Source organism: Sceloporus occidentalis, unplaced genomic scaffold, assembly GCF_023333645.1.
Source record: "Sceloporus occidentalis isolate IW3139 unplaced genomic scaffold, rSceOcc1.0.p SCAF_62, whole genome shotgun sequence".
In the NCBI taxonomy this organism is placed as follows: Eukaryota; Metazoa; Chordata; class Lepidosauria; order Squamata; family Phrynosomatidae; genus Sceloporus; species Sceloporus occidentalis.
In genome coordinates this window covers 1,557,831-1,583,236 of record NW_028317042.1, presented here as the reverse complement: position 1 = coordinate 1,583,236, position 25,406 = coordinate 1,557,831, and the positions used below count along the sequence as shown (strand labels likewise).

Genomic DNA, 25,406 nt, shown 5'->3' with positions numbered 1-25,406 from the left:
CCACTGAGATGAGCAGTCCAGAATGGAAACAGTTAAAAGGGGGGGGTTGACTTCCGCTGGGTCGCTCTGAAAGCCTATTGTTCTTCCAATTCCAGTGCTTTTCTTAAATAAGAAGGAATGCAGCCCCCTTGCAACCTTTATATCTGTATTTGCCATAATTAACTAGAACTGACAGATTAAGACAAACCGATACATACAAATTTCGAAGGGTTAATCCATTAAAAAAGGCTCTGTGCCTTTAAATTTAAAGGCATCTACCATAACCCACATCTAGGCAGCAGGCATCTCTCAGCTCGTCTGTGACTATAACTCCTATGATAGTAAGCGAGTCTGTTGTGCCCGGCCATTGGCTGACTAGGGAAGATGGGAGTTGTAGTTCATCATCAACCGGGGATCTGCCTTATTTTTTCCAAAAAAAAAAAGGAAAAATTGATTAAAAAAGGTGATGTAATACAATATGAATACAAGATTTAAAAAAACAACTTGCAGTATCCTTAGAAATAAAATCAAAATAATCCTTGATTCCCTTTGAAATTATTAGGATTTACTGTATTTTTAAGATCAAGAAAAAAAAATAATGGGTTAAAAAAATGGGTTTCCAGATCCACTCACTCAGCAAAAGCCAATATCAGATCGGTGTGTAAAAGCATAAGAAAGGTTCAAATGGATTTGTAAAACCTTACGTTAAATATTCATGCAGCCAATGTTTTATCTACGTTCTTTTTATATCGGACAGACTTCATTTATGTTCTTGTTTTGTTTTTTTGTTTTGTTTTTTTGTTAAGACGTTCCTAACATTTAAGAGATGTTGCTTTTTGTGCTCTCGCACTGTTCTAGTAAGTGTATAAGCCTTTTAAAGATATTATGTCATGTAGGTGTGCCTGGAAGATATTCTGGTCACCATTGGCTAATTGGGAGGTTTGAGGGGAGGGCTTGGGAGACTAAGCTGTAATATTGAGAAGCTTGCTTAGGGATTTCGGTGGGATTGCCCGTGTACTCGCAGCTGCCTCTGCTTACACATAACTGCACCAGCAGCCTAACACGGATCCAATAGCAGATTACAGAAACAGATACTGCAAGGCAGGCAGTCGCAGGCTTACCGAGAGAGAACGGTTGGGTTCTCGGCTTGGGGGGGTCTCCTAGGTGATGAGAAAAAAGGCTTTAAGGGAATATAATTACCATGATAAAGAAGATTTTAGACATATTTACGGATAGAGACGGATCTTTTAGAAAGAAACGATGTATGAAAAAATGTCTAGCTGGCCAGAAACATTAAATAGTCTTAACATCTAGAAGGTGCATCAAGTTCTTGACCGAGAAAGTCCAAGCGTGTAGTGTCCCAGCGTGGACCTCTTTGCTTGTAGAAGATAAGGACAGTGTAACTGGATTGTAGATTGTAACCGGTGCTGGATTTTATGCTGAGACATGCGAAACAATAGCTCTGGGAATTGTAAGAAGAAAGACCATGGAAAAGTCAAGTAGTGAGGATTCCTCAATCCACCGGAGTCCATCTGTGGACAGTAGAGACTCAGCTAAACCATCTACCTCAGGCAGGGAGTTTGGTAGAGGATTCACTGCTGGAGCTTTTTTTGGTACTTCTGGATCTCGTGGCCAGACCAATTCCGGTGTGAAAACGGACAAGTGTTCTACAACCAAGGGGGGAAAATACGTGGTCTTTTATCTGGATCTATCATTTGTTTTCCTTCTAGAATTTAAGAAGTGCAACATGGCAAGAGGCTGTCTCTGTTGTTTGAAATACATGATGTTCCTGTTTAACTTAATATTTTGGGTGAGTACCATTCTCATTTACTTCTTAAATGCACTGTTTTGCTCCATGTTCCTTTCTGTGGTGATCGATGATATCATTTAACCTCTTCACTCCCATAGTGGTTTGAGCAAAGAGAGCGTGGCATTTTTGTGGCCACTCTGAAAGCCAATAGGTTAACTGATATATATGTAAAATAATCATAAGGATTTCTTAGCTACAAATTAACATTGTATAGCGTAACAAAGTCAAAGCACAATAAATTCTAAGAAGTATATTTGCATTTTTAAGTAATTACAGAACGCACCCAGCAGGGGTAGCGCTTTAATTGTCTTGCCAGCCCCTTCTTTGATTTACTTGTAGGCATTATTGAAATAACTTAAAGGAGAGATACAACTGTTCCAAATGCACCAGAGATCACTGCAGACAGCAGCTGCAATCCTAACTCCATCATCATCCTCTTCGGCCGCTTAATATTTAGCAAGGGACTGAAAATCCCTTTTCCATTTTTTTTTGGAATGTCATAAAAAAAATGCATTTCTAGCTTAGAACATTAAAACAACTGCTTACGGTTCATTTTTTTTACTCTGAGACACATGAAAACGGACTGTGTTTTTTTTTTAACCCCTTGAGTACTCGGAGGTAGTACTCGACCAGCAGTGTGTCCTGGTGGCCCTTCTGGCTTTCGAGAGGTTAGCACCGGTCATCGGCATTGAGAGTTTTCGCCACGCTCCACTCTGTCCATGGGGAGCATCGGTTTCCAGCTCTCCGGTGCTGAAAGGGTTAATCCCCAGTGCCATGATGGCACGGCCTCTTACCATTAAACCCTTGCAGCCCGGAAGGCTTAGCCTGCACACAGCTCGCCCTAATCAGAAGAAGATGAATGCGCTTATGCCGCATTATTAGTTAGTGAAAAAGCCCCTATGTGGCACTTTATATCATTGATTAAGCGCCAGGCTTTCTGCGGCGCATCCTCTGCATGAGATGTAATATATTCTCTAATCACAGCTCAATAATATTTCTTAAAGAGGAGAAAATACTCGGAAGGCAAGTTTATAGAATCGACTCGCATTGTCCTGGAGTCCAAAATTCTTATTGCGCTAGAACAAGCTATTGAAGTATTGTTTTTTTTTTTTTATTTAAAATATTATTTGCTTTTGAGCTGATTCATAAAGACACGAACAGGACAAGAAGGGATCATTAGGTCTTGCGATAGACCCATGGGACTTATCCTAGCTTGTTTCATACATTTGCAGAATATTGTACCCAGTGTCATCTTATTCTGTGGCAGTTCAACATCTCATTTTGATTTTTAAATCTTTATAATCCTATCTATCTATCTATCTATCTATCTATCTATCTATCTATCTATCTATCTATCTATCTATCTATCCATATATATATACATATACATATATACATACACGTGTTGGTATTACCACCTGCAGCATTACTTTACAGTAAGTGTTGAACAAGAATTGCTTTGCGTTCTAGAACAAAGCTCAGCATTCCGTCCAACAAACAGTTAATACTTTTTTGCATCCAATTTTTCTTTCCCCCCCCCCCAGATATAGGTTGTATTGGTTGCTTGTATGTGATTGTGATGAACCATCTGGTCTGGCTTCTTGCAGAGATTACAAATGTCTGATCCCCGAATCAACGTGCTTGTGATATTTAATTATGCTGAGATTTTGATCTGTACTGAGTAGAATTCTCATTTTCCCCCCCCCATGCTCTCTATAACATATCGATTCCATCCTTTTTAATAATACATAAATGTTTGTTTTTTTTTATTTAATATTAGGTACAGCCTAGTATATCTCTACATTTTATATAAAATCTCATCTACCCGAACTTGTTGTTAAGTCAGGTTTACACGTTGGTGCCTAAACTCTAACTCGATAGTAGGTATTACTCCTTCCACTTGTGATGTAATAGTTCTAGTCCTTCCTGCTCACCTAAATAAATCCCAACTAAATGAACCCCATCCGCATTTGAGGACTCCAGACCTTTCATCCTCCAGGTATTCCTGCTCATGCACATCAATGACATTATAGCATTCAATACCATGGCACCCCCCCCCCGGTATTCATTACTGTGGAGCAAGATCAAGGCTCTGGAGAGTTGCTGTGAATGAACTGAACCGCGTACAACATAAAAATTTGATGAGCGTAAGTTAATGTAATTTAAAAATATGAGTTGAGAACTTCGAACTCCCTCCTGCTGCAAATCGTTAATCCACGCGCTGTTCATTCATTAGGAATATTTGCGACTTTCCCGAGGTTCTTTCTTGCCCTAGCAGGATCTTCTGCTGTAAGTTAACCCAGCATGTGATTTATCGCTGGCATCTTACCATTTCTCTTGCTTTAATTAACTATTGCTTCTTCATTACTGATACTCTTAAGAAAGGGCATAAATCATAATTCCTTGATTGCATTTTTCCAACCGATCATTTAATTCGGGGCAAGAACATTCCTTGGAATACACTCGATCCGTAGCTCATAATAAGCCATGTTCTACAGCTAATTGAAGCTGCATCCACCTCCCCTGTTTTACGCATGTTTATTATTAGCATTTAAAACACGCTAACAAAGCTGACTCTAGTTATAGTAAAAATAGTACAGGACTTAAGAGACAGAAAGAGACAGTCCAGTGCCCTTTAAGGCCCCTGGCCTGCGAGAGGACATTCTAGAATGGAGTTGAAAAGAGAAGACCACTATAATTGGGAGAACATTTTGAGTTAGAAATTTGATTTGGTGATGATCAGGAGAGTCAAAAGTTGAGATTTTAGGAATAAAAGTTCTTTCTAGAAGCTCCATGCCTCACCATCAGTGATCCCACACAGAAAGTGGGAAATGGAGTCAACGCAATGTTGGCCAACTTGGGTTGAAATTTGTTGCTGGGAATAACTGCTGGTTGGTATTGGTGAAGATTGGTAGTTGAGTTGAGTAGTTAACCTTCCGCCAAAACCTCATTGACAAAGGCATGAGAACACACGTTGAAAGCTTATGTGCTTAGGTGTCTTTCCGCCATTCTTTAAGGACCTCATTGGGGAATCCGTCTAAATTCTGCAAATTATTCTTTAGTGAATACTCAAAATTCTAAAACTTTTATTTTCTGTTCCAAAAAAACATTAGCGGAATCAGTAGCTCATTTCTTTATACCGAGTTTATGTCATTCCTAGCATGGATAATTGATTGGTCCAGTTAATATTTCCCAGAATCCCTTTTTGTTTTCATGAGCCATGATATGATAAAGGGGTTGACGCAAGAGTGGTGCGAGCAACCAGTGGTGTGATTACCAGATACAGCCTTCTAGGTGTAATCTCAAAATTCCAGTTAAACCCATGATGATAGGTTGCAAAATTCCAACTCTAAACATGATATTTTAAGTACCATTATTCACAGCCATCAGGGTGCCAAGATTGCCGTGAAATGCATATTGGAATAATGTAACGAAAATCACGTTGCCTTGTTACACTAACACTATAATGAAAAAGTTAAAGATACCAAGCCATTAATTTGCTTTTCCCGATTACTCTTTGACACTTATCCACTTTTATGATACGTTTCAAATGTAAATTCCAGGTGCACGCAAAGTACACTTTCCCTTGTTAAGTTGTGCAACGGCTTATAAAAGATTGCTAAAATGTATGTGTCAGAGGATTGATGGAAAGACAGGATGTTATTGGCATGGAGACGACATGTACAATGTCCTTGTCTAGATTTAATATACCGTGTAGGCTTATAACACTCCATTACCTAGAAGTAAATCAAGCAAGGAACCTATTTAATGGGTTCAGTCGGCCTAGGCCTGTCCACCGATTACAAAATCGGGGGGCTGATCACCCCAGTTTCCTGCTGCAGAATGTGCCGGTTATGAGGTGATGATGTTGTCATACCTCGTAGAACCTTTTAAAGCATTCAGGATGCCAACTGCAGAGGGGACTGCCCTTAGTTGGGCTATAAACATCTAAATTAACTTTTACCTCGGCCACTGATGATAAATGCTATATTGTGAATCTGTGAGATAATGAAATAATTAGTCAATTAAGGACAGAGGTGTCTCCATGCCTTGAGGGCCATAACCAGACCAGGGTTTAGGTAAACCCTGGGTTTAAGCACAAGTGATTCAAGAAGTTCAAAACCACTTTGATGGAGCTGCCAGGTCTCAAGCTGGTATATCCATAAAATCTGGCCTGGATCTGGCCTTCAGGGCCTGGAGTTTAACCATATAGTAATTTAATATATAATATTCTTAATCCTCTCCACAGCTTGCTTACCCACAAAATCCAGCCCAACACTAAAATCTTGTAGCAATGTAAATGTGATCCTCATAAAAACCACATTATTCAACTATAAACTAAAGAGTTCTCTCTCTCTTCGTGGCGGTCAACTCACCATAGATGGAGCACTAATTGCTGCTCTTGACACCCATCAGGTTTAAAAAAGAACCATAAAGTTTGTAGATTTGTCCGCTGCTTACGAAAAACACGTGAAATGACTTAAAAAAAATACTCATCAGTTTCCCATAGACTTCCGCTCTCGGGCTTGGAATTTAACATATGCCTCGGTTCTACAGGATATCGACACATGGTTTCGAGCTGTTCTCTGTGCTTTTTTTTTTTTCGTGGACAAGGAAAAATCTCAGTCTCATGCCCCGTGACAGTTGGCACTCATCCTAACAAGTACATATCGGACAGCTGCTCGTGTAGAGAGAAGAGTGGATTTGGCCATTAATCAGGCTACTTTTATTCCCACCATATACTTTACCTCCCCTTTACCCACTAACACTCTCCTTGTCTTTCACGTCAGTTGCTGATTTGTTTTGGAGTAGACGCAGATGGTGGCGAGTTCTTTGTCCTCTCTTGTGACGATGTGACCATCAGTTGCTGTAAATTCTTTGGCAGCCTGGTGATTTCTTACATTGCAAAGGGATGTCTCCTCCGAGGAATTCTGGCAGGAGATACCTCATCTTAGGGAATTACATTTTTTGGTTCTTCTTTTTAATTGGAGTATTATATAAGGTGTATAATTTGATGGTATGCTTATTGCTTATTTACTCGCTTATTGAACGACGCACTTGGGTTTTAAGGCATCTTTAAAAGAGCAGTTACTGTAAAAGACAATGGTAGAGGAATCCTCTATTACAGTTCACCATATGGTGGGTTAAAATGGTAAAGCATATCGAATAATCCTCGTTCTCATCAGACATTCTGAGCTCCTAGAAAAGAGGGGGCATCTGGACAGGGTCTGGGGGTTTTGGGGAGCAAAGAGGGAACTGGCACTCCTAAAGTGGGATGAACACACTTTGGAGTTTATCCACTAAAAAGAGAGTCGGTGGGAGAGTTGGGAGGACAGTTAAGGTTTCAATTTATTAACTTCACTATACATTATAAAGGTCCATCCGCAATAAGTTGCGGAAGGGACGTTGGCTCCTCACCAATTAGTTTATACATTATACAGGGCCAGCTCACCCTTCTAGCTGGAGAAACCTCTTGGTCCTTCATAATGAGTAGTAAAGTGAGTGAGTAGAAACCATAACATTCCCTCTAGTGAGTAGACCCCTTTCTCTCACCGAAACTTAGGGAAAAAACGGGCAACACTGCCTCTTTAACTGTTTCCATGCCTCTAGACGTTAAAACGGGCTATTTTTGCCAACATCTTTAAAACCTCTATCACTTGATCTATACATTTGTGTGTACTTCCCTAACACAACTTTCATTGCACTGATGTGTGTTTGGGATAAGCCAAAGAACATTTATCAAAGCCAAATACCATTGGTGGCAGATAAGAGTCCTTCTCCTCCGTTTTGTTAATAAATACACTTTCAGGTGAGTTATTGCATTTTCTGTTGTGTGTTGAAGTTGACTTATAGCATCGGCAGCTTCGTGTATGGGATTCAGTGCATAGAGACGATGACATTCATTAATCTTGTATATTTATGGGAAGGGGATTATTTTATAGGACAAGTATGGCTTCCACGGATCATCTAGGAAATGTTTAAAGAAGAAATCCCCGCGCTTTAAAAACACTTCTTATAATTAGAATCTTCTGTTGCCTTTAAATCCCCCCCCAGTCCTACGATCCTTTCCTTTCACCGAATCGCATCACGTTCTTGAGTCCTTGTTATTTACGGAGTGTAATTCATCTTCAAACGCTCCTAACCTCTAAATCCATTTGCCATATCTGTTTGAACCCATCTCGGTTTTAATTCCACCTGTGCTTACTAAATAGATTACCAGAATGGCAATAATTTTCCCGTCTGCCCGTATCATTAGCACACGGAATGAATTGGTAAATTAAAGGGGAACGGCCACCATCACAGCTTTTTGGCACAACTAAATTAATTTAATGAAAGTATCCATAGCTTCTACTTTTCTCAGTTTAATTGTTCTAGGAATATTTAGACTAAAATAGACTTTTTTTCCCTTTGGGATCCCATGATTCATGCAAAAAGGGTGCAAAAGTGTGTAAATATAATTCAAAAGGCTTATTTAATGTGAAAGGGACTAATGCGCAAGGCTCAGGCGGTGTTAACCAGGTACCTATAACTTTAAGAGTTTTTCCATCTGAACCCAAGTCTTTCACGCATTTATATAGGTGTTTCTTCCCCAAAAAGTCCATTTGACTTCTTAATTGATCTGTATCTCCTGGATTTTAGTTATGAGAGAGACTTTGCATTTGCATCTTTACCCTTCCCCCAGCTTCCATGGCTAGTAGGAGATGCGTTTGGCTTTAAAGCTGGACCATGGATGGGGTGGTAGCCTGGAGCTTCAAAAGGTAAGTGGCTAATGTTCACAGGGGATGAGATTGGAGTAAAAAAACCGTGAGACTCTGCTAGTTTCCAGGTATGCGGATATGTCTCGATGACTTCTTTCTTCTTGGTTCTCGCAGAAAGGGTTAAAAAAATAAAATAATATTAATATATACATATTATATATTAGCTACGGATAGAAGAGTCATCTGCCTTGCGAAGGCTTATGTCCAATGTAGGGAATCTTTTGTAATCAGCCGGGTTTTGAGTCCCTTTTTTGCAAAATTGTAAATACTCCTTAAATAGTGCTGCAGTGCTGATAAGTCAAGGTTCAGGTTTTTGGCATCGTTGCAAAAACTCTTCCTGCTGACAGCAGCCTTGGACGATTTCCAGCAAATTATGTCTTCATTCAGGTGAAGCCATGTTGCTGATGTTGAGAACGCGCTCTTAAAATGCAAACGTGTGTTTTGAAGTTCGTCTCTTTGTCGTAATCTAACACACCGGCAAATATTTCCCGTCGTGTAGCCCGGCTAATTCATAAATTTCGATTTTGTCAGACTTTGGGCAAAGGCTGCTGAAGTTAGGAGAATGGTTGTTATTTCTTGTTGTTCCTTACAGAAGGGATTGCCAACTCTGGATCCTCTGGAGCTCTTTATCTATCGAAGCCCTTCTTTAGTGGTCAACGTTGAGTGAGCCAATATAATGGAGCATTAATTAAGTCCTTTTTATTAGGACTACAGACAAAAATACAAAAAAACTTTGATGTCACAGAAAAATCGACAAGAACCATAATAAAGGCCACTATTGGTTGTAGAGAGGACTTTCATCATGGCGCCATATTTTTAATGGCCCAGGTGGCCATCCTTGTAAGATCGGCATAATAAGAAATAGAGACAATTAAATGGAATATTTAGCATAAACCCACATCTGAACATGGAATAAACCATGTAGATGTCTACTTACTGAAGTATTTTGATGTATAAGATCTTAAGTCAGATAAGAGTCCGCTGCACCAACCACCTCTCCCCGACACCTAAGGGGTTATATTCATCTAAAAGCTGAAAATAACAGTGTGTCGGGATAATAACATACATTAAACAGCATTACACCGGTGTATATGATGCCCTGTTACTGTATTCTCAACACATCTTGAAAGTACTTTGTAGTTCATCCCTAGAATTACTGATTCAACAATAGCTGCTTAAATTAGGAGCTTTTTTCCCTAAAAGCTAGAAATTACTGAATATCATAACATTCCTACGTCCTTCTGTCATATTATACTCTCATTAGAGGTAGAATAAAAATGCTTTTTTTTGTTAACGATTTGTTAACAACTTTATGTAATCCCAGTTTACTGATATTAAAGGCTTCGATAAATCAAAAGCCTTGTATCCTGAATCAATGCACATAAATCATAATATATTTTTATAACAATCACCATTTTTTTTTTACTATTTTGTACTTGGCTAAATGTCTAACATAACGTCATTATTATCACCAAAAATAAACCAGCTATAAGAAGAGGGTTGATGGGAAAAGAGACATATTTTAAAAAGTGACAGTCCCCATTTAGGGAGATAAAATGCGTTGCCCAAAGAAAACGAACCTTATTACGCAGAACATTTTTTAAACAAAATTCGGGGACATTTGTGCGCAATTAATAAAAGTAACTTAATCCATACTTACAACATTCTATTGTCTCATGCTGGGACACCTGTACCCATATGACATCATGCATAGTAACATCAAACTTGACGGCAGATAAGATCCATCTAGTCTGCACATTTTTTCCTGATGTAAAGACTCAGACCTTAATCAAAATGCACATCTCAGTACATGGACAGTGGTGTGATCTCAGTACGTGGACAGTGGTGTGATCTCAGTACGTGGACAGTGGTCTGTTCTCAGTACATGGACAGTGGTCTGATCTCAGTACATGGACAGTGTTCTGGTCTCAGTACATGGACAGTGGTCTGATCTCAGTACATGGACAGTGGTCTGATCTCGGTACGTGGACAGTGGTGTGATCTCAGTATGTGGACAGTGGTGTGATCTCAGTACGTGGACAGTGGTGTGATCTCAGTACGTGGACAGTGGTGTGATCTCAGTACATGGACAGTGGTGTGATCTCAGTACGTGGACAGTGGTGTGATCTCAGTACATGGACAGTGGTGTGATCTCAGTACATGGACAGTGGTGTGATCTCAGTATGTGGACAGTGGTGTGATCTCAGTACATGGACAATGGTCTGATCTCTGTACGTGGACAGTGGTGTGATCTCAGTACGTGGATAGTGGTCTGATCTCAGTACGTGGACAGTGGTGTGATCTCAGTACGTGGACAGTGGTGTGATCTCAGTACGTGGACAGTGGTGTGATCTCAGTACGTGGACAGTGGTGTGATCTCAGTACATGGACAGTGGTGTGATCTCAGTACGTGGACAGTGGTGTGATCTCAGTACATGGACAGTGGTGTGATCTCAGTACGTGGACAGTGGTGTGATCTCAGTACGTGGACAGTGGTGTGATCTCAGTACGTGGACAGTGGTGTGATCTCAGTACGTGGACAGTGGTGTGACGCCATGCACTTTCTCCCCTTTGCCAGCATGTACCGTCTCCATTTCATTATAACAAACCCAAGAAAAACAACAGCCCCAAAAGTAATGGATTCTGGGTTTGTTATTCGAGAAGCGCCCCAGGCTCTTCGTAAGGACACCTGCCGAAAATATGTCATTTTTATATATATACCGCTAAAGCAGGCAGTCTACTCTACACAAAAACATCGGTTCTCTACAGTGATTTTGGTCAGACATTAATTTTTTTTTCTAACGTTCCTACATGAAACTAGAAGATTTTCGTAGATGCTGTAATTCCCGGCAGCGCATGTTTGTCATCCAGAAGATTTAGCTATGTGAGCAGTAAATGGTTGACACAGGCCTCTGGGGACAAAATAAAATGGGTGAACAGTTCCTGCTTCAGCAGTCCTAAGGATTTTTTTTCTTCTTTTATTGGTATATTGCATTATGTGGCTGACCCGATCTTTAGTGACAGCTTGTCGGGCTGATTAATGCAGTCTCTGGAGAATAGCTATCTGCTGTCTGATTGATTCACAGTGCCAACTCTCCCATACTTTACGCCGAGTGTGAACAATAAACACAGGATTTAGCAAGCGAACAAAATCCTTTTTTGTGAACGACCAATACAAAAAAAAAAAAAAAAACACCGATAATTGAATATTTTCATAAATGCCTTGATTGTTTTCATATTTATATTAAAACATTTGCCTTCCTAAAGGTTCTGGTTCTGGCACGAATTGTTTTTTTTTTTACTGATCTGCCCTTATTTTTCTTCCCCTGAAGGTTTGTTCACATTAAAAAAAAAAAAAAAAAAAAACTTTTCTATGGCAACAACCTATCAGTGGCCGCCTTTTGTGTCACATGACAATTAAGTGTCCCTTGCAAAAAAATTTATACGTGATTCAAGAATTATTTCTGGGAAGGGTTGGAGATTTCGGCAGTAATAATGTTTGTTATAGCACATTTAGCATTTAGGTACAAATGTTGGTGGAGATGCTCTTAAGGGTATGTGGAGCTTATTTATTGTGCTATGACACAAGTCCTGTGATGTAATAATAAGTGTCACATGGGGCACGTGTGTTATGGGATACCAACTTTAAGGTGTTTAGATACTTTTTTACCTATATCCATAATTTTTCTTGTTGCCTAGTGGGGGACTTCTCCCCAACGGCTTCATTTAGGACTAAGATATCAAAATGTATGGGAGACACCCTGTGTATAAATAAATAAATAGGGTTGAGGGCCCTCTACCTGAAATATATGAAATGGTCAGCGCTGGTAGCTTTCATTGTGTTTTTAAAGGCATCAGAATAACCTGCAGATTTTTTTTTTCAATTTTTAACGTTTCAAATTATTTGTTAAAATGACCGGTTTGTTCAATCACACAAATTGTCATTTATCAAAAAAGTCGGCTGATCATCCAACACAGCAGTATGAAAGCTAATGCAGTTATAATGTTCATATTATCCATTCCTACAAAAGAACGCATTGTAATCATTCTTTTTAGTATGCAAATTGCTCTTCGGCATTCTAACACGGGCCTTTCTAATGTATTCGGAATCACTGATCCATTTCTGATAGCAAAGTTACACTTTGAAAAGTTACAGCCTTACTAATTATAACAGTCCGTACAAAAAAGCCTCGGCGAGAACATGACAACGATCTCATTGTGTTGATGGTGATATGGCGTGAACTTTGCGATCAGCTAGTGCTGATTGATATTGGTTGGTTCAGAGAGCCTTTGTAGGGATGGGACAATGAGAAAGTGGAGACAACTTAGTAGAACCAAGTCTACCCAATCTTCTGTTTATTCCCAGAGTTTGGGTGTGTATGTGTATGTATATGGATATCTGTGTGTGTGTGTGTGTGTATATATATATAATATAATCTACTAAACACCCAAGCTACTTGAAAGGTCATAAGCCAGTGAGCATGTGATGTAAGTCAAGTGTCTCGTGTTTGTGACCTTGATCACGTGAGATTCCCAGGCTTTTAGGATGATCTCCACGCGTCACTCTGCCACACATTTTGGGCTAAGCTGATTACCATGCTTTGCTTAGAGATGACATCATTAAACTCAAAATGAAATGATGTCTTTCGGCATATTGTAAATATTTACAACATTTAATAAATAAACAAAAGTCGCCCCCAAATTTTTTTAAGTTGCTTTTAAATCAAGGTTTAAGGTCTTTCATTGCGTGCTTCTGATTAATCCCCCCCCCCCAATATCCTATAAGCGTCTAACGAAGTAATGGACATAAATATATGAACTGTAAAAAAAAAAAAAAATCACCTTTCCAATATGCCAATTACAATGTTTTAAATGTTATTTTTTTTTTATTTTTTTTTTATTTTTTTGTAATTTATTAATTTTTTTTTTTTTTTTTTAGAACGTTTGTTTAAAGTACATTTTCTCCTCTTGAGTAAATAATCTTCTGAAGGAACATGAATTTTTAATTTCATCAGAAAACATTGTTGAGTTCCGAGCAATGTTCCTTAAATTAACAGAGAGATAACTACTCAGTGAGATTATCATTATCATTTGAAATTCAAAGGTTTCATAGCAATTCTTCTGTATTGTTTTCTAATCTTTATTTTTTTTTTATCCCTTTCTTCTGAGATTTATGGAAATGTGGTGACATTGAGCTCGCTGATGAAGGAACGCAGTCTTTCAAACATATAGCGGGATAATTACCTAAGAGTCTGCTAATTGAGAATTGATTACATTTTACGATACCATGTTCCCAGAATAATTCCTGAACAGCTGACCATAAATTTATACAAGTCAACCAGAAGATGGTGAACATCTCTATCTGACTGCAAAATCGTGCTTTAGAGATATATTTGCTTTTTAATATTTAATTGTAATTATCTCCGCCAAATGGCCTTTTTGTTTTATGCATTGCATATGCTGTTAGGACCAAAACTTAAATGCTTACTTTGTGGGGAAAGGTCTAAGTTATTTCCTCAAGGTCGTTTCGAGCCATCCTTAGGACTTCAGAGCTCTAATGTACCGCATGCCAATCATTTTTAACGTCAACGTGCCAATTTTATTCTATAGTTTTATGGTGAAAGTGCCGCACGAGGACCGTGACCTTATCTGTGGCAAGGCTTGTGAAAGTCATTGGTTCCTGTGTGTTATTTATTGGAATTTCCACCTGTTGACTGCCTGCCTGTGGCTGGATGACGCCATACATAATGTACGTTTTTAGTCGTAATGCTTTAATTTGCAAAGATGAAGTCTTTTGAGATACTTTGTTTTGGAGCATCATTTAAGAGAGACAGAACTTCCATGAGACAGCTGAGGTCTTTCATCATGTTTCTGATGCACATACCTGGGATTTTTTTGACTTTGGCCACCCAGAGCCCCCTTGCTAGATGCGAGTAGGAGGTCCCACTGATGTCATTAAGGTTGCGGACGGTCCTGCTGATGTCATGGGACACCCGCTATTTTTAATAGTGATGAGCAGGGAGTGGGGCGTGCAGCAACTCCGCCACCCAGAGTTTCCCCTGAGTGACCATTGAGTAGAAGTAGCTGCTCAGACTTCCGCAGCTTTATCGCCTCCCTGGTGGTTGTTGAGAAGGCCCCTTTTTCTGCCCCTGCTCACTGACTTCATTTGGCATTATGAAGGACAATGCCTTCAAGTTCCGCATGGAAGAAGGGCTGAACTCTGTATCATGATGAGCTAAATTGCCCTGCATAGGGCCAGTCAAGCTCTCGCAGCAGGGCAATCTCCCAGGAGCAGGTCCTTCATAGTGAAGTTGCGATTCTCCAGAAAAGCTTTGCCGTTGTTGAAACCCGTCCCGGTGGTTAGGAGGGGCTTTTGTTTTACTTGTAGAGAATTCAGGAGAACTCTTACCTCCGCATCTAAACTATTTATTTGATGAACCTTGCATTACAAGGTCCAAGTTTTGTATGTCCGCATTCTTTAATAATTATTTATAACAAGTTATATCTTATCCGATGTAGGACTATGTAGCTCTATTGTAGTATCGATCCTGTTTTACTAAGCCTATGTACTACTAATTTGATAGAGGCCAGCACTGGGTCTCATAAACCTTTCTGTTGACAACTGTGAATAAATATAGAATCCTAAGAATTAAGGAATATAACTTGCTAGGAAGGATATATATTAGACGAGAGCTCACGGTTCCCAACTGCTGTGAAGTCCTGAAGGCAGTGAATTAAAACAAGGCTAGGATTTCTCAAGAACAACTGTTGGAGGGGCGATCAAACTACCATTCCAACCAGTCTCGGTTCCCAGGCTAATCATAATGCCCACCTGCCCCCCTTTCTCAGGAAATGAATCAGATTTACACTCCCGAGGAGTTAACTGCTGGGCAGACCAGATGTCTCCGTAACGTCTCCGGTTACCATAATGTAACTTCGGTCTTCTCTGCAACGTTCAGTCCATTTTAATCTTCATGGAAAGCCAAGAAAACCCTGGGCACTGGAACTAAGCCCAACAACCGAGGGATAAATTATTCTCTGCAGCTATATCTAAAAGACACGTCCCGCATGCCCAGAGATGGCATACAGCGTCTGAATGTCAGATAAATGGCACCGTTCACCATCACGAGGAACCTCGGTGCATGAAATCTAGGTCATCTGGTACAAAGCAAGATAATAAAAAAATAATACCTGTCCTGAAGATGAAATAAAGTCATATAAAAGTCACAGTGAAAAATTTAAATAATATATTCAAGGCACATGTAAAAATAACAGCAGGTATTCCTACCACATGGTATCCTGTTGGAGATGTAGACGAGGAATGATCTATACGGCGGTGTAGTGGTGGTCTTCAAATTCTATTTGGATCATTCAGTAGATTTCATTTGACTTTGGATCATTCCCTTTACTTTTAATTGGGGAATCAAAATTTCTGAAAGGCAAAAGCATAGAACAAAGGTGGTCATCAAACCTACATTAATGTCGCCTAATCATTTCTTATTTTTTTTTATCATAGAATCTGTACTGCTATTTATTCTGCTTTGTTATTCATTGGATGATGACTATTGTTTAATTTTTTTGGGTAAAACAGAAATATTGGAAGAATAGCGGCACGCATTGCATAAAATGTAGACTTTTTTGGTTTTATAAAATGGTATGTTTCTGGAGACAGATTTGAATGTGGGCTTTTTCAGAACGCCAGAAAAATCTCAATTTTTCTAGCTAAACTCTGTAATTAGGCTGATCTTGGGTAGCACTTTCTGTGAGTAAATGTACAACGTTGCCACATTCCCAAGGTCGGATGAAATAAGTCGCCATTTTATTGTATGGACCATGAGGTTTTCAACCAAACTTGGTAGGAACTCAGCAGGATCTGAGAGCTTCTTGTATATATCACACGCTATTAAGTTGATTAGGTCTCTAAAGAGAAGGGGACAGGAATTAATGAGGACCTTTACGGTTTATAACCTAGACAAATAACGGTCACAAAAACTACAGATAATTAGAAATGTTGTTCATCATGCAGAATTCTTCTTTCCCAAAATGTAGAACTATAAATGTTATTATTAGCACAACTGAGATAATCTAATATTTTTCTATATTTATATTTTTTAATAATTACATTTAATTGTAGTGTACAGTCATATGACATAGAAGGAGGGTGCTGATAGGTGGGAACATTTTGTTGCTATAGGAACAGAAAAATCATATTAAAATCTCCCTCTTCTGGGGAGGGGAGGCTTCATGTAGGGGCTGTGTCTACTCATGGGTGGGACTAGCCCCAAAAAGCACTTAGTGGGAGGAAACTGGGCAAGGAGCAGAAGAAAGAGGGCGGATAGCAGGAGGAACATAAGCAGGGGCGTAAGCATGGCCATACATATAAACACATGCTTCCCTGTCCGGAGAAAGAAGAAGCTGGCCAGGGGAAGCAGGTATGGGGAAAGAATCATTTAAAAATATGCATTAATCTGGCGTAAGCAATTATACACGGAGAGTGTTGGTTGCCTTAGGCTGACTGAGAGCAAGTTCTCAAAATTGTTTTTCTCCAAAAACAACCGAAGCCTCTCTTGCCGTCCCAGATGTGCACCGTATCCATCCTCACAGCAGAAAAACGTGGACGTGGCCGCATGCTGCGTGATCCTGTAAATAATTTAGAAATTGTGCGCTCTGCATTTTTTCCCCTCTAGGTTACCGCCTGCACTTCGGGTTGTTTTATAATGGTGGCCTTTCAAAGAGCAAATACTCATGAAATGACCTGTATTACATGTCCAGCCAAGTAGCCTAATCCTTCCAGCAAATCTATAGATAGATAGAAAGATATTTTATGTCTTGATCTCAGTATTGACATTTTCTACTTGAAACATAGGTGTCCGAAATGACGATCTCGAAAGAAAATTCTGCTTTTGATGATTTTTGGTGTAATTTTTAACCAAGAAAAAAAAAAAGCCATTGTTTATACAATGTAACCCCTCGCCACTTCTGTCATATCCACGTTTAAACAATTTTTGCTGTGCTTTGACAAGGCGTACTTTTAATTACTATGTAGAACGCGACAGACAAAACAAGGCAGATGTAAGGAAAAAAAGGTTATTCTAGCATTCATAATTATGCACAATTGAGCGTTGACCTGATTCTAATTGTGAAGGAAGGGGGGGGGGTTAAATGTAAAGATGTTACATTACAGCCAGCTGATTTACATAAAACTATATTGGAGAACCAACATAATGTGTTTGTGTTTAAAGGGACAGGACAGTGTCCCACCAACAATGATGGCATGTCAAAGTACTTTGTAAGACCCCAAGGAACTCTCATGCAAGCTAGTGCTGACTTGCCCTGAGTATACCGTGCATGCACATTGGTAGGAGTTGTGTTTTGAGAAACAGACAAGAGAAGGTGGCCTTTTTATTGGGCCAAGTTACAAAAAATATGGAGTTCAAGTATCGTTATAAATTACGATCTCTGTCTTGTTTTACTTTGATCCATTTCTTTGTTTCTTAATATTAAGGCTTATCATGAAAGGATAAATGTAATGTTCTGCAGTTGGCTCATGATATTTACATAGGCACAGCTCTTTTTAAGGCGTTGCTGTCCCTTTAAACACTTTTCCGACATTTATAGGGTCAAGTATTTTACTGAAAACCAGGCAAACATCTTGGTAACTATCGACGGACAGACATACGACGCCTAATTCCTAAGATATTTACTGATGCCATCCCAGCAAATGCAGCTGTAAATATTCATTATTTAGCATTCATCAGACCGGTACAAATGGGATGTCATTTCTGGCATTTCGAGTAGAAATGTTGCCTTTATCTGAATTCTTTATGATTTATGAGTACAATACCAAATTTTTTGCTTTTAATGTATCTTCTGTAATAAATATAAATGTGTTTGTTTTGCTGGCAATCATGTAGATCCTACAAAGCTCTGAATATTTTCTGTACCAGGAATATTCCGTGAAACGTTTCATCTTTAAAAGAAATTACCTAAATGACTCTTGTTGAAAGCGTAGTTTCCGTACAAACATACTGCCCTATACAGGACTAATTTAGTAGGGCAATACTGAAATCGCCTGCAGCCCAAAGCATTGAACTTCATCTGACTTTGCTTACTAAGTAGGACTTTTATTTCTTATTATTAAACCAATGGCTTACATTCCACTTACGTCCTGCTTGTTGATTCCTCCACGTGACGTTCTTTGCCTTATCAAGACTAATCATCTACTTATGATTTGCCTCAGGAAAAAGGAATGGCAACAGAAAGATAATTGACAGACACGGTTACTACAATCGAATGTTCCATCAGACAACGAGTGTGGTTATTCCACTGGTGGCCTTAAGAGAGTCTTGTATCTAAGTGCCTGTAGGCATTGTCCTACATTGCCTTGTGAAAAAGTTGGACCTGACAATTATTTTTACTTCCAACGGATAATAAACAATAAAAAATGCAGTTGGATTCAGTGGTTTGGACTTCTGTAAAATGTTAGAACAAAGAGTTATACCGAAGCTAACACTACCATTGTAGACTGAAAAAATAAAAAGTAAGATTCTGGTTGACTACAAGTCTACTGACCCTCAACCAGGTATTTTTTCCTTAGTGTCCCTTCAAAGTCCTCTTCACTCTCTTCTGGACCTATCTCGTCCTTTCTTCACAGATAACGAGGATACATGACTTCAGAAACCTGGCTTATTATCTTTTTTTTCAGTTTGCAAAAGAAAGAGGCAGCTGTAGAAGAAATCAACAACATAAACAAGAATGAAATGATGATGTGAGTTGTTCAAGTTTGAAAAGAGCAAAAAAATCGAGAGATTAGGTGACATCAAAGAATATGAACATCCATAGAAATTGTTTTTTTTGGTCCAATCTGGGGGAGGGAATAGCTAGAAGAATGAGGGGTGAAAACCTTATCCAGAACAGGTGGTGGAGTAAAAAGGAGGTGGGGGAGGAGATGAAGGACATGAGTAAAGAGCCTTTTTACAACTGGAATCGAACAGGACTTTTGTAGAAACAAAGCAATATAATTTATTTCTATGAATTTTAATATTTTTTTTTTTAGTATAGAAATAGGGACATAATACAGCAATACCGTTTTAATAATGGGTACTATGAGATTAGTTGTAAAACCTTTTCAGAGAAAATAAAATTAAAATAAATTGTTTAAAACATTTCGATATACAGGGGCATGTCGCTAAATTGTTATCATATTTATGACCATAGTGGACCCAGATGAAGCATTAGTGTATCGTGATTGCTTATCTGGTACCGTCTTTCCAAGAATCCCCAGAATAAATATAATTCAACAAAAATTTTAATATTTAAACTTTTAGCCATGGTAGATGATAGCTAAATGTGTCTTAAACCTCAGTTTGTCTTGAAGAAGGCAAATAAAAGCCTGCGCTTCATATACTTATTTATACTAAATATATTTAATGGTGTTTGCATAAATAAATATATAGTGATTATGTATTAGAAGTGTGGCTTATGTGAATTACATGGGAGCAGCCATCTTAACTTCCTGTTCTGAGGCTCTGCATCATTATTTCTGTCTATTAAGTTCTCTCTCCTGTGTTGTTACGTTCCTGATGATTGTTGATTGGTTCAGGAGAAAGGAGGTAACATCCTAACAGGAAATTAAGTTCCTGATGATTGTTGATTGGTTCAGGCAGTCTTTGTAAAGATGGGGTCAGGAGAAAAGAGATAACATCCTGACAGGAAATGAAGTTCCTGATGATTGTTGATTGGTTCAAGCAGTCTTTGTAAAGATGGGGTCAGGAGAAAGGAGATACCATCCTGACAGGAAATTACGTTCCTGATGATTGTTGATTGGTTCAAGCAATCTTTATAAAGATGGGGTCAGGAGAAAGGAGATAACATCGGGGCAGGAAATTACGTTCCTGATGATTGTTGATTGGTTCAGGCAGTCTTTTTAAAGATGGGGTCAGGAGAAAGGAGATAACATCCTGACAGGAAATGAAGTTCCTGATGATTGTTGATTGGTTCAGGCAGTCTTTGTAAAGATGGGGTCAGGAGATAACATCGGGACAGGAAATCGACTGCTACCAGTCTTGGTTCCCATTAAAATAAATAACATCTCCAAAACAATTACCGTGATTGACAAACAAAAATAACAAGCTACTCAAAGTTTTAATAAATTAATTTATGATTTTAGTTTGAAGACCATGACAGCTACAGTACTCTGTATACTGAGTTCTAATAAAACAACGAAGCCCACCTGAGAATTCCACATATTTCCTCATTTCACTTTAAAGACCGCTCCATTTTGCCAAAAGAGGATTTGGAAACGATTTTCCGTTCTGCGGTTATCACTGGTGTTGTTTTTCCTAGATAGTTGTTTCAGATTTCCAAATAAACAGAGGACAGTAGATCATTATAAATCCTCTTATCTGCTTTAGCTAAGAATACTCTCAGCGATTAAATCTTAAATTACAGTTTGCGAAGATAACGCTTAAAATTTCCAGGCAAATTGGACAGATTGTTATATCTGCAGTAAAGCGGTTCACAGCAGTTGAACACACACTTTTGGGATTGCATCTACCCGAGCGTTTGTACTGAAACAAACAAGTAGAACTTAAATGCATATGAATTGCTTGGCTTTCTGCAAACATAGCACGCACGTCGTGTCTGAATACAATCGTTACCGTTCTGTTTGCTCCATACACCCCAATATTTTAAATGTCCAGACGAGCCTACTATTGGTTTAGGGGGTGTGGTTGGAGGCGTGGCTGGGGGCTGGGCTTTACCCAGAAATTTTGGTCGCCTATCAAGACCTAAATATGGAACATTTAGAAGAAGAAGAATTTTATTTACACAACTTAATGTATAATGAAAGGGCTGTAGAACACTGTGATGCCCTCAGACCCAAGAAACAGGCCCATGCCCTCCATTGCCCACAAAAGCAGCACAGTGGGAAGTTACCCCAAAGAGTCGTACCATGGCCAAGTACCAGGGCTAATGGGAGGGCTATGGCTTGGGCAGGATGGCAATAAAATGCTTTATCTACTTAACAAATAAAGGCAACACTTTCTGGCCAACAGGATAAATGAACCAGAGGCGGAACATTGGCTGGCCACGATAATTTATTGAGTTTCCAAAACAGGTAGATGTCAATAAATAAAGGCTGATGAAAATAGATGACCAAACATATCTAATGTCTCGCCGGTGGAACCTAACTACCAGAAACGCATTTTTTACACCTTACGGGACCTAATCTGTCTTTTACACTATTGACTTTCTGTTGTTCCAGTGCTAAGCGTTTGCATTTTGCATTACTGATTGAGATATAAAATCAGCCGGTGAAACCGCTAACTCCCAGTAAAGGAAATACACCAAGCTAAAACATATTATTTTTACTGTAATTATAGATGGCTTTATAACAACGTAGCCAGTATAAAATTGATTCTTGATTAACTGTGACTTGCATTTTCGAATTAACCCCTTAAGGGCAATGGGCGGTCCCCAAACCCATTGAAAACAATGCATTATGAGCCCGTACATGTACGGCCTTTGTCATTAAGGGGTTAATATTATTTCTGTGCTTGGGGAACTTGTCTTTGTACGTTGAGGTGTCAGAATCTTGGTTGCAACATTTCGGATCAGTTAAGTGGACTTTAATGCTTATGATTGCTGAGAGGTCCATTTAAATTAACGTGGGGTCTCCATTGCAAATGCATGGGGGAGGGATTCTGCTTCAGCCAGCCAATCCGTGGTGAGAATGGTCAAGGACGAGGCTGGGAGCTGCAGCTTCTCCTTAAGGTAAGTATTTTTATTCTTTTAGTTTAACCTTTTAAAGGATGAATATTAAAGTACTCTTAATGTACATTACTATACATTCTTGTATCTGAATACATTGTAGATGAGAATTCTGTGTTTCATGAAGATCCTTACGTACATTCCTATGATGAGCTGGGAATGACAGCTGTCAGGACGCTTTAATTTATTCCTCGTTCCACTTTGCAAACCAGGTTTGATTTACATACCCATTTTGTCAGGTTTTTTTTGCATTGTTATAGTTATTAAATATGTCATTGCTTTTATTTATGATAATATCATATTTCTCTCCCGTATTGAACGTTTTTTTCGTTATTTTTTTCCGACCGTCACGGCGTAGAGATTTCATTCGGAATGAACGTTTTGGAAGACGGGAGCTAATGTGTTTGTGTGTATCGGAGATCTTTGTGATGAAACGTAACATCCGATGATTCTGGGTAGGAATGCAAATGGACCGAAGGAATTGATTTTTCTATCTATCCATTTCAACGCCGAATCCTCCGAGGGAGGAAGGAGTGGGAGTTATTCCTACAAACTCAGCATTTTTCAAGCCACTGTCTATTAACAATTAATTACCAATACTTGTAGATTCTCCCGTATTGGAACGTTTTACTCCAGAGAGCGTTGTGGGTACAAACAGATGCAGACGGCATAAAAAGACTTGTCTCTATAGGTTTCTTTTTATTAGTGATGGATAAATTAGGTGCACAATGTATAGGTGAAGTAACCTTATAGTGTAATTTGTTTATTAAAGGGACAGTTGAATATTCCTGACAAGTCGACTAACAAAACACTTACGTGCGCTAGAAGCGGCGAAACCTGCTTCTGTCCTCCGTCATGCTCCAACCACTCTTTTCACTGATTGGCTGCTTGAAGCAGCCAATCAGTGGCAGGAAAGTGGATCCATTGAAATAGCTGAAGTAGCCCTTTAAATTTTATTTCATAAAACGGCATATAGCGTCTGCATGTAGTTTTAATGCTGTTATAATATATATACATATTATATATACTTATAAATATATAGTATATATAGATTTATTAGTCCTAAAAGCTGTCACGGTGACAGCTCCCCGTTAAGTAATATTTTGGTGCAAAATAAGGGATTTGGGAAAGTGCCTTTTTCCCAATTTAAAGGTCTTTTTGCCAAAGGGCACAGTTTTACAGGTACTTATATCAGATGAGAGTATATTTTCCTTCTTCCTCCTTTGTACTTGGTTATTTATATTAATAGATTTCCATGCTGTAGTAAAAAACATTTATTGATCTAAGCAAGGAAATGCAGTTTTGCAAGATCTTATTAGCATTTCTGTGCTTGTTTAATGAACCGCAACCATAATTAGGGCTGTAAAAATGTATATTTATTTATTTATTGAAAAAATGTTGAATATTTAACATTAGAGGATCAAGTGGAAGTCTGTTTTAGTTCCATTAGCTTGAATGACGCAAACTTTCCTGAAATCTGTTCTATTCTTTCCGATGGAGAAGCATTTTGATGTGTTTATACAAATATGAGCTTTGCAATGTTGAGACATAATTAAAAATAGGTATTTATATTTATTTACATCTAACATTTTAAAATTGGGTGGATTTACTGGATACGGCGTGAAATCTGCTTAGATGAGTTGAAGGTCTTGGGTCCCTCCATTATACCCATACCCACGTTTTACGCATATGTGGTCCATCTCCATTGTGTAGACCAATGTTGGGTAGAGGTTATCCCGTTCAGAGCTCTTTGCTTTAGTTCTTGTACCAAAAGTTATTTTTATAGCCTATGTCTTGTTGTGGATGATAACAGTACTGGCAAAACAGCTTGGAAGAATTGGGTGGCCACATTTATTAGCTAGGAGTCCATGTTGATCCATGGACGTCCAGTGATTGCCCATTAGTGATATCCTTTCATATGAGCCCAATAAAAAAGAATGTACTGAAACATTTTGCTTATTAAGAGTTTAGCCTTCACAGCCGTTAAGTTTACAAAGCACAATTACCAATATCACTATATTTAATAATTTGTTTCATTTAAGGTCACCTTAAACATGAAAGCCATAGGTAAACCTTCTGTAACAGTCTCTAAGTCAACTACTTCTGAAAAACAGAAGACGAGAATTACAAACAAGGATTAAAGACACTTGTAAGGTCCTCTAAGCCAACCAAACCATGTATGGAGACTATCATTAGATGACAGATTTCTAGAAGCAAGCTGGTCCTTCCAAGCACCTATCGGTTAAATATAGTGAGAGATACAGTGGTCATCAGGCCAAAGCCGTGTTCAGTTACAGAGTGTACTGAATTCCTTGCAGGACGCATCATCGTTAAAGAAGCAGCAGGGTATTGTTGAATAACGTGAAATGCTGACCTTACATCCGGCTCGCTTTCACCTTCATATCTTTGGCGTTCCCATAAATGCTACGGAGATCCAGAATTTCAGTCTCTCGTTACTTAGATAAATCCTGTAACATTAGGATGGCGCAAAACACTATCTTGGGACACAGCGCTCCACAAGATCCAAGTAGCAGGAATCAAAGACGAGGGCTGGCGTTTAATTTTTAATAAGCCGTAGTAGGTAAACACCAAGTAAATGTTGCATACTTCTGTAAATGATGTACGCCATCAGTGGAGAGTAATGTAAAAACCTAATCTTACATGTCATAGATATTTCCGCTTGAATTTCATGTGCTTGCAGGGTATAAATGTTGATATTTTGTGTTTTTTTACTTATGTTTATGAAAACTCCTACGTGGATAACACAGAAACACCCTGTGATCAAATTAACCAGAAATGTATGTTAAATTCAGCAGCAACAAAATCAATGAAAAAAGGAATCATGGGCAGCCAATTATGAAAATTAAGTCGGGTTTATGGCTCAGTTTTTACTACCAACAGGTTGTTGAAGAAAAGGAGTCTATAAACATACATGGGTTTGTCCAGGAGTCTCCGGGTGAAGTGCTGCAACCCCCGGGTCACCGGGTCACTTTCCTTTTTCTCCAGGCAGTGCATCTGTGTTTAGCCACACCCACTTCCATACTGACTCCTCCTCCTTATTTTATCTCTCTAAAGGCAGTCTGGGGCTA

General features: G+C 38.8%; 1 protein-coding gene across 1 annotated transcript in view; it reads left to right on the top strand.

Annotated features, from left to right (window-relative positions):
• The first annotated feature begins 1,465 nt into the window (after nucleotides 1-1,465).
• Nucleotides 1,466-25,406, top strand: part of LOC149287278 (tetraspanin-9) — a 71,124-nt gene continuing 47,183 nt past the window's right edge. Inside the window, exon 1 of the mRNA XM_089493075.1 lies at nucleotides 1,466-1,789. Within this exon, the coding sequence (XP_089349201.1) occupies nucleotides 1,466-1,789 (324 nt within the window). The remainder of the gene's footprint in view (nucleotides 1,790-25,406) is intronic.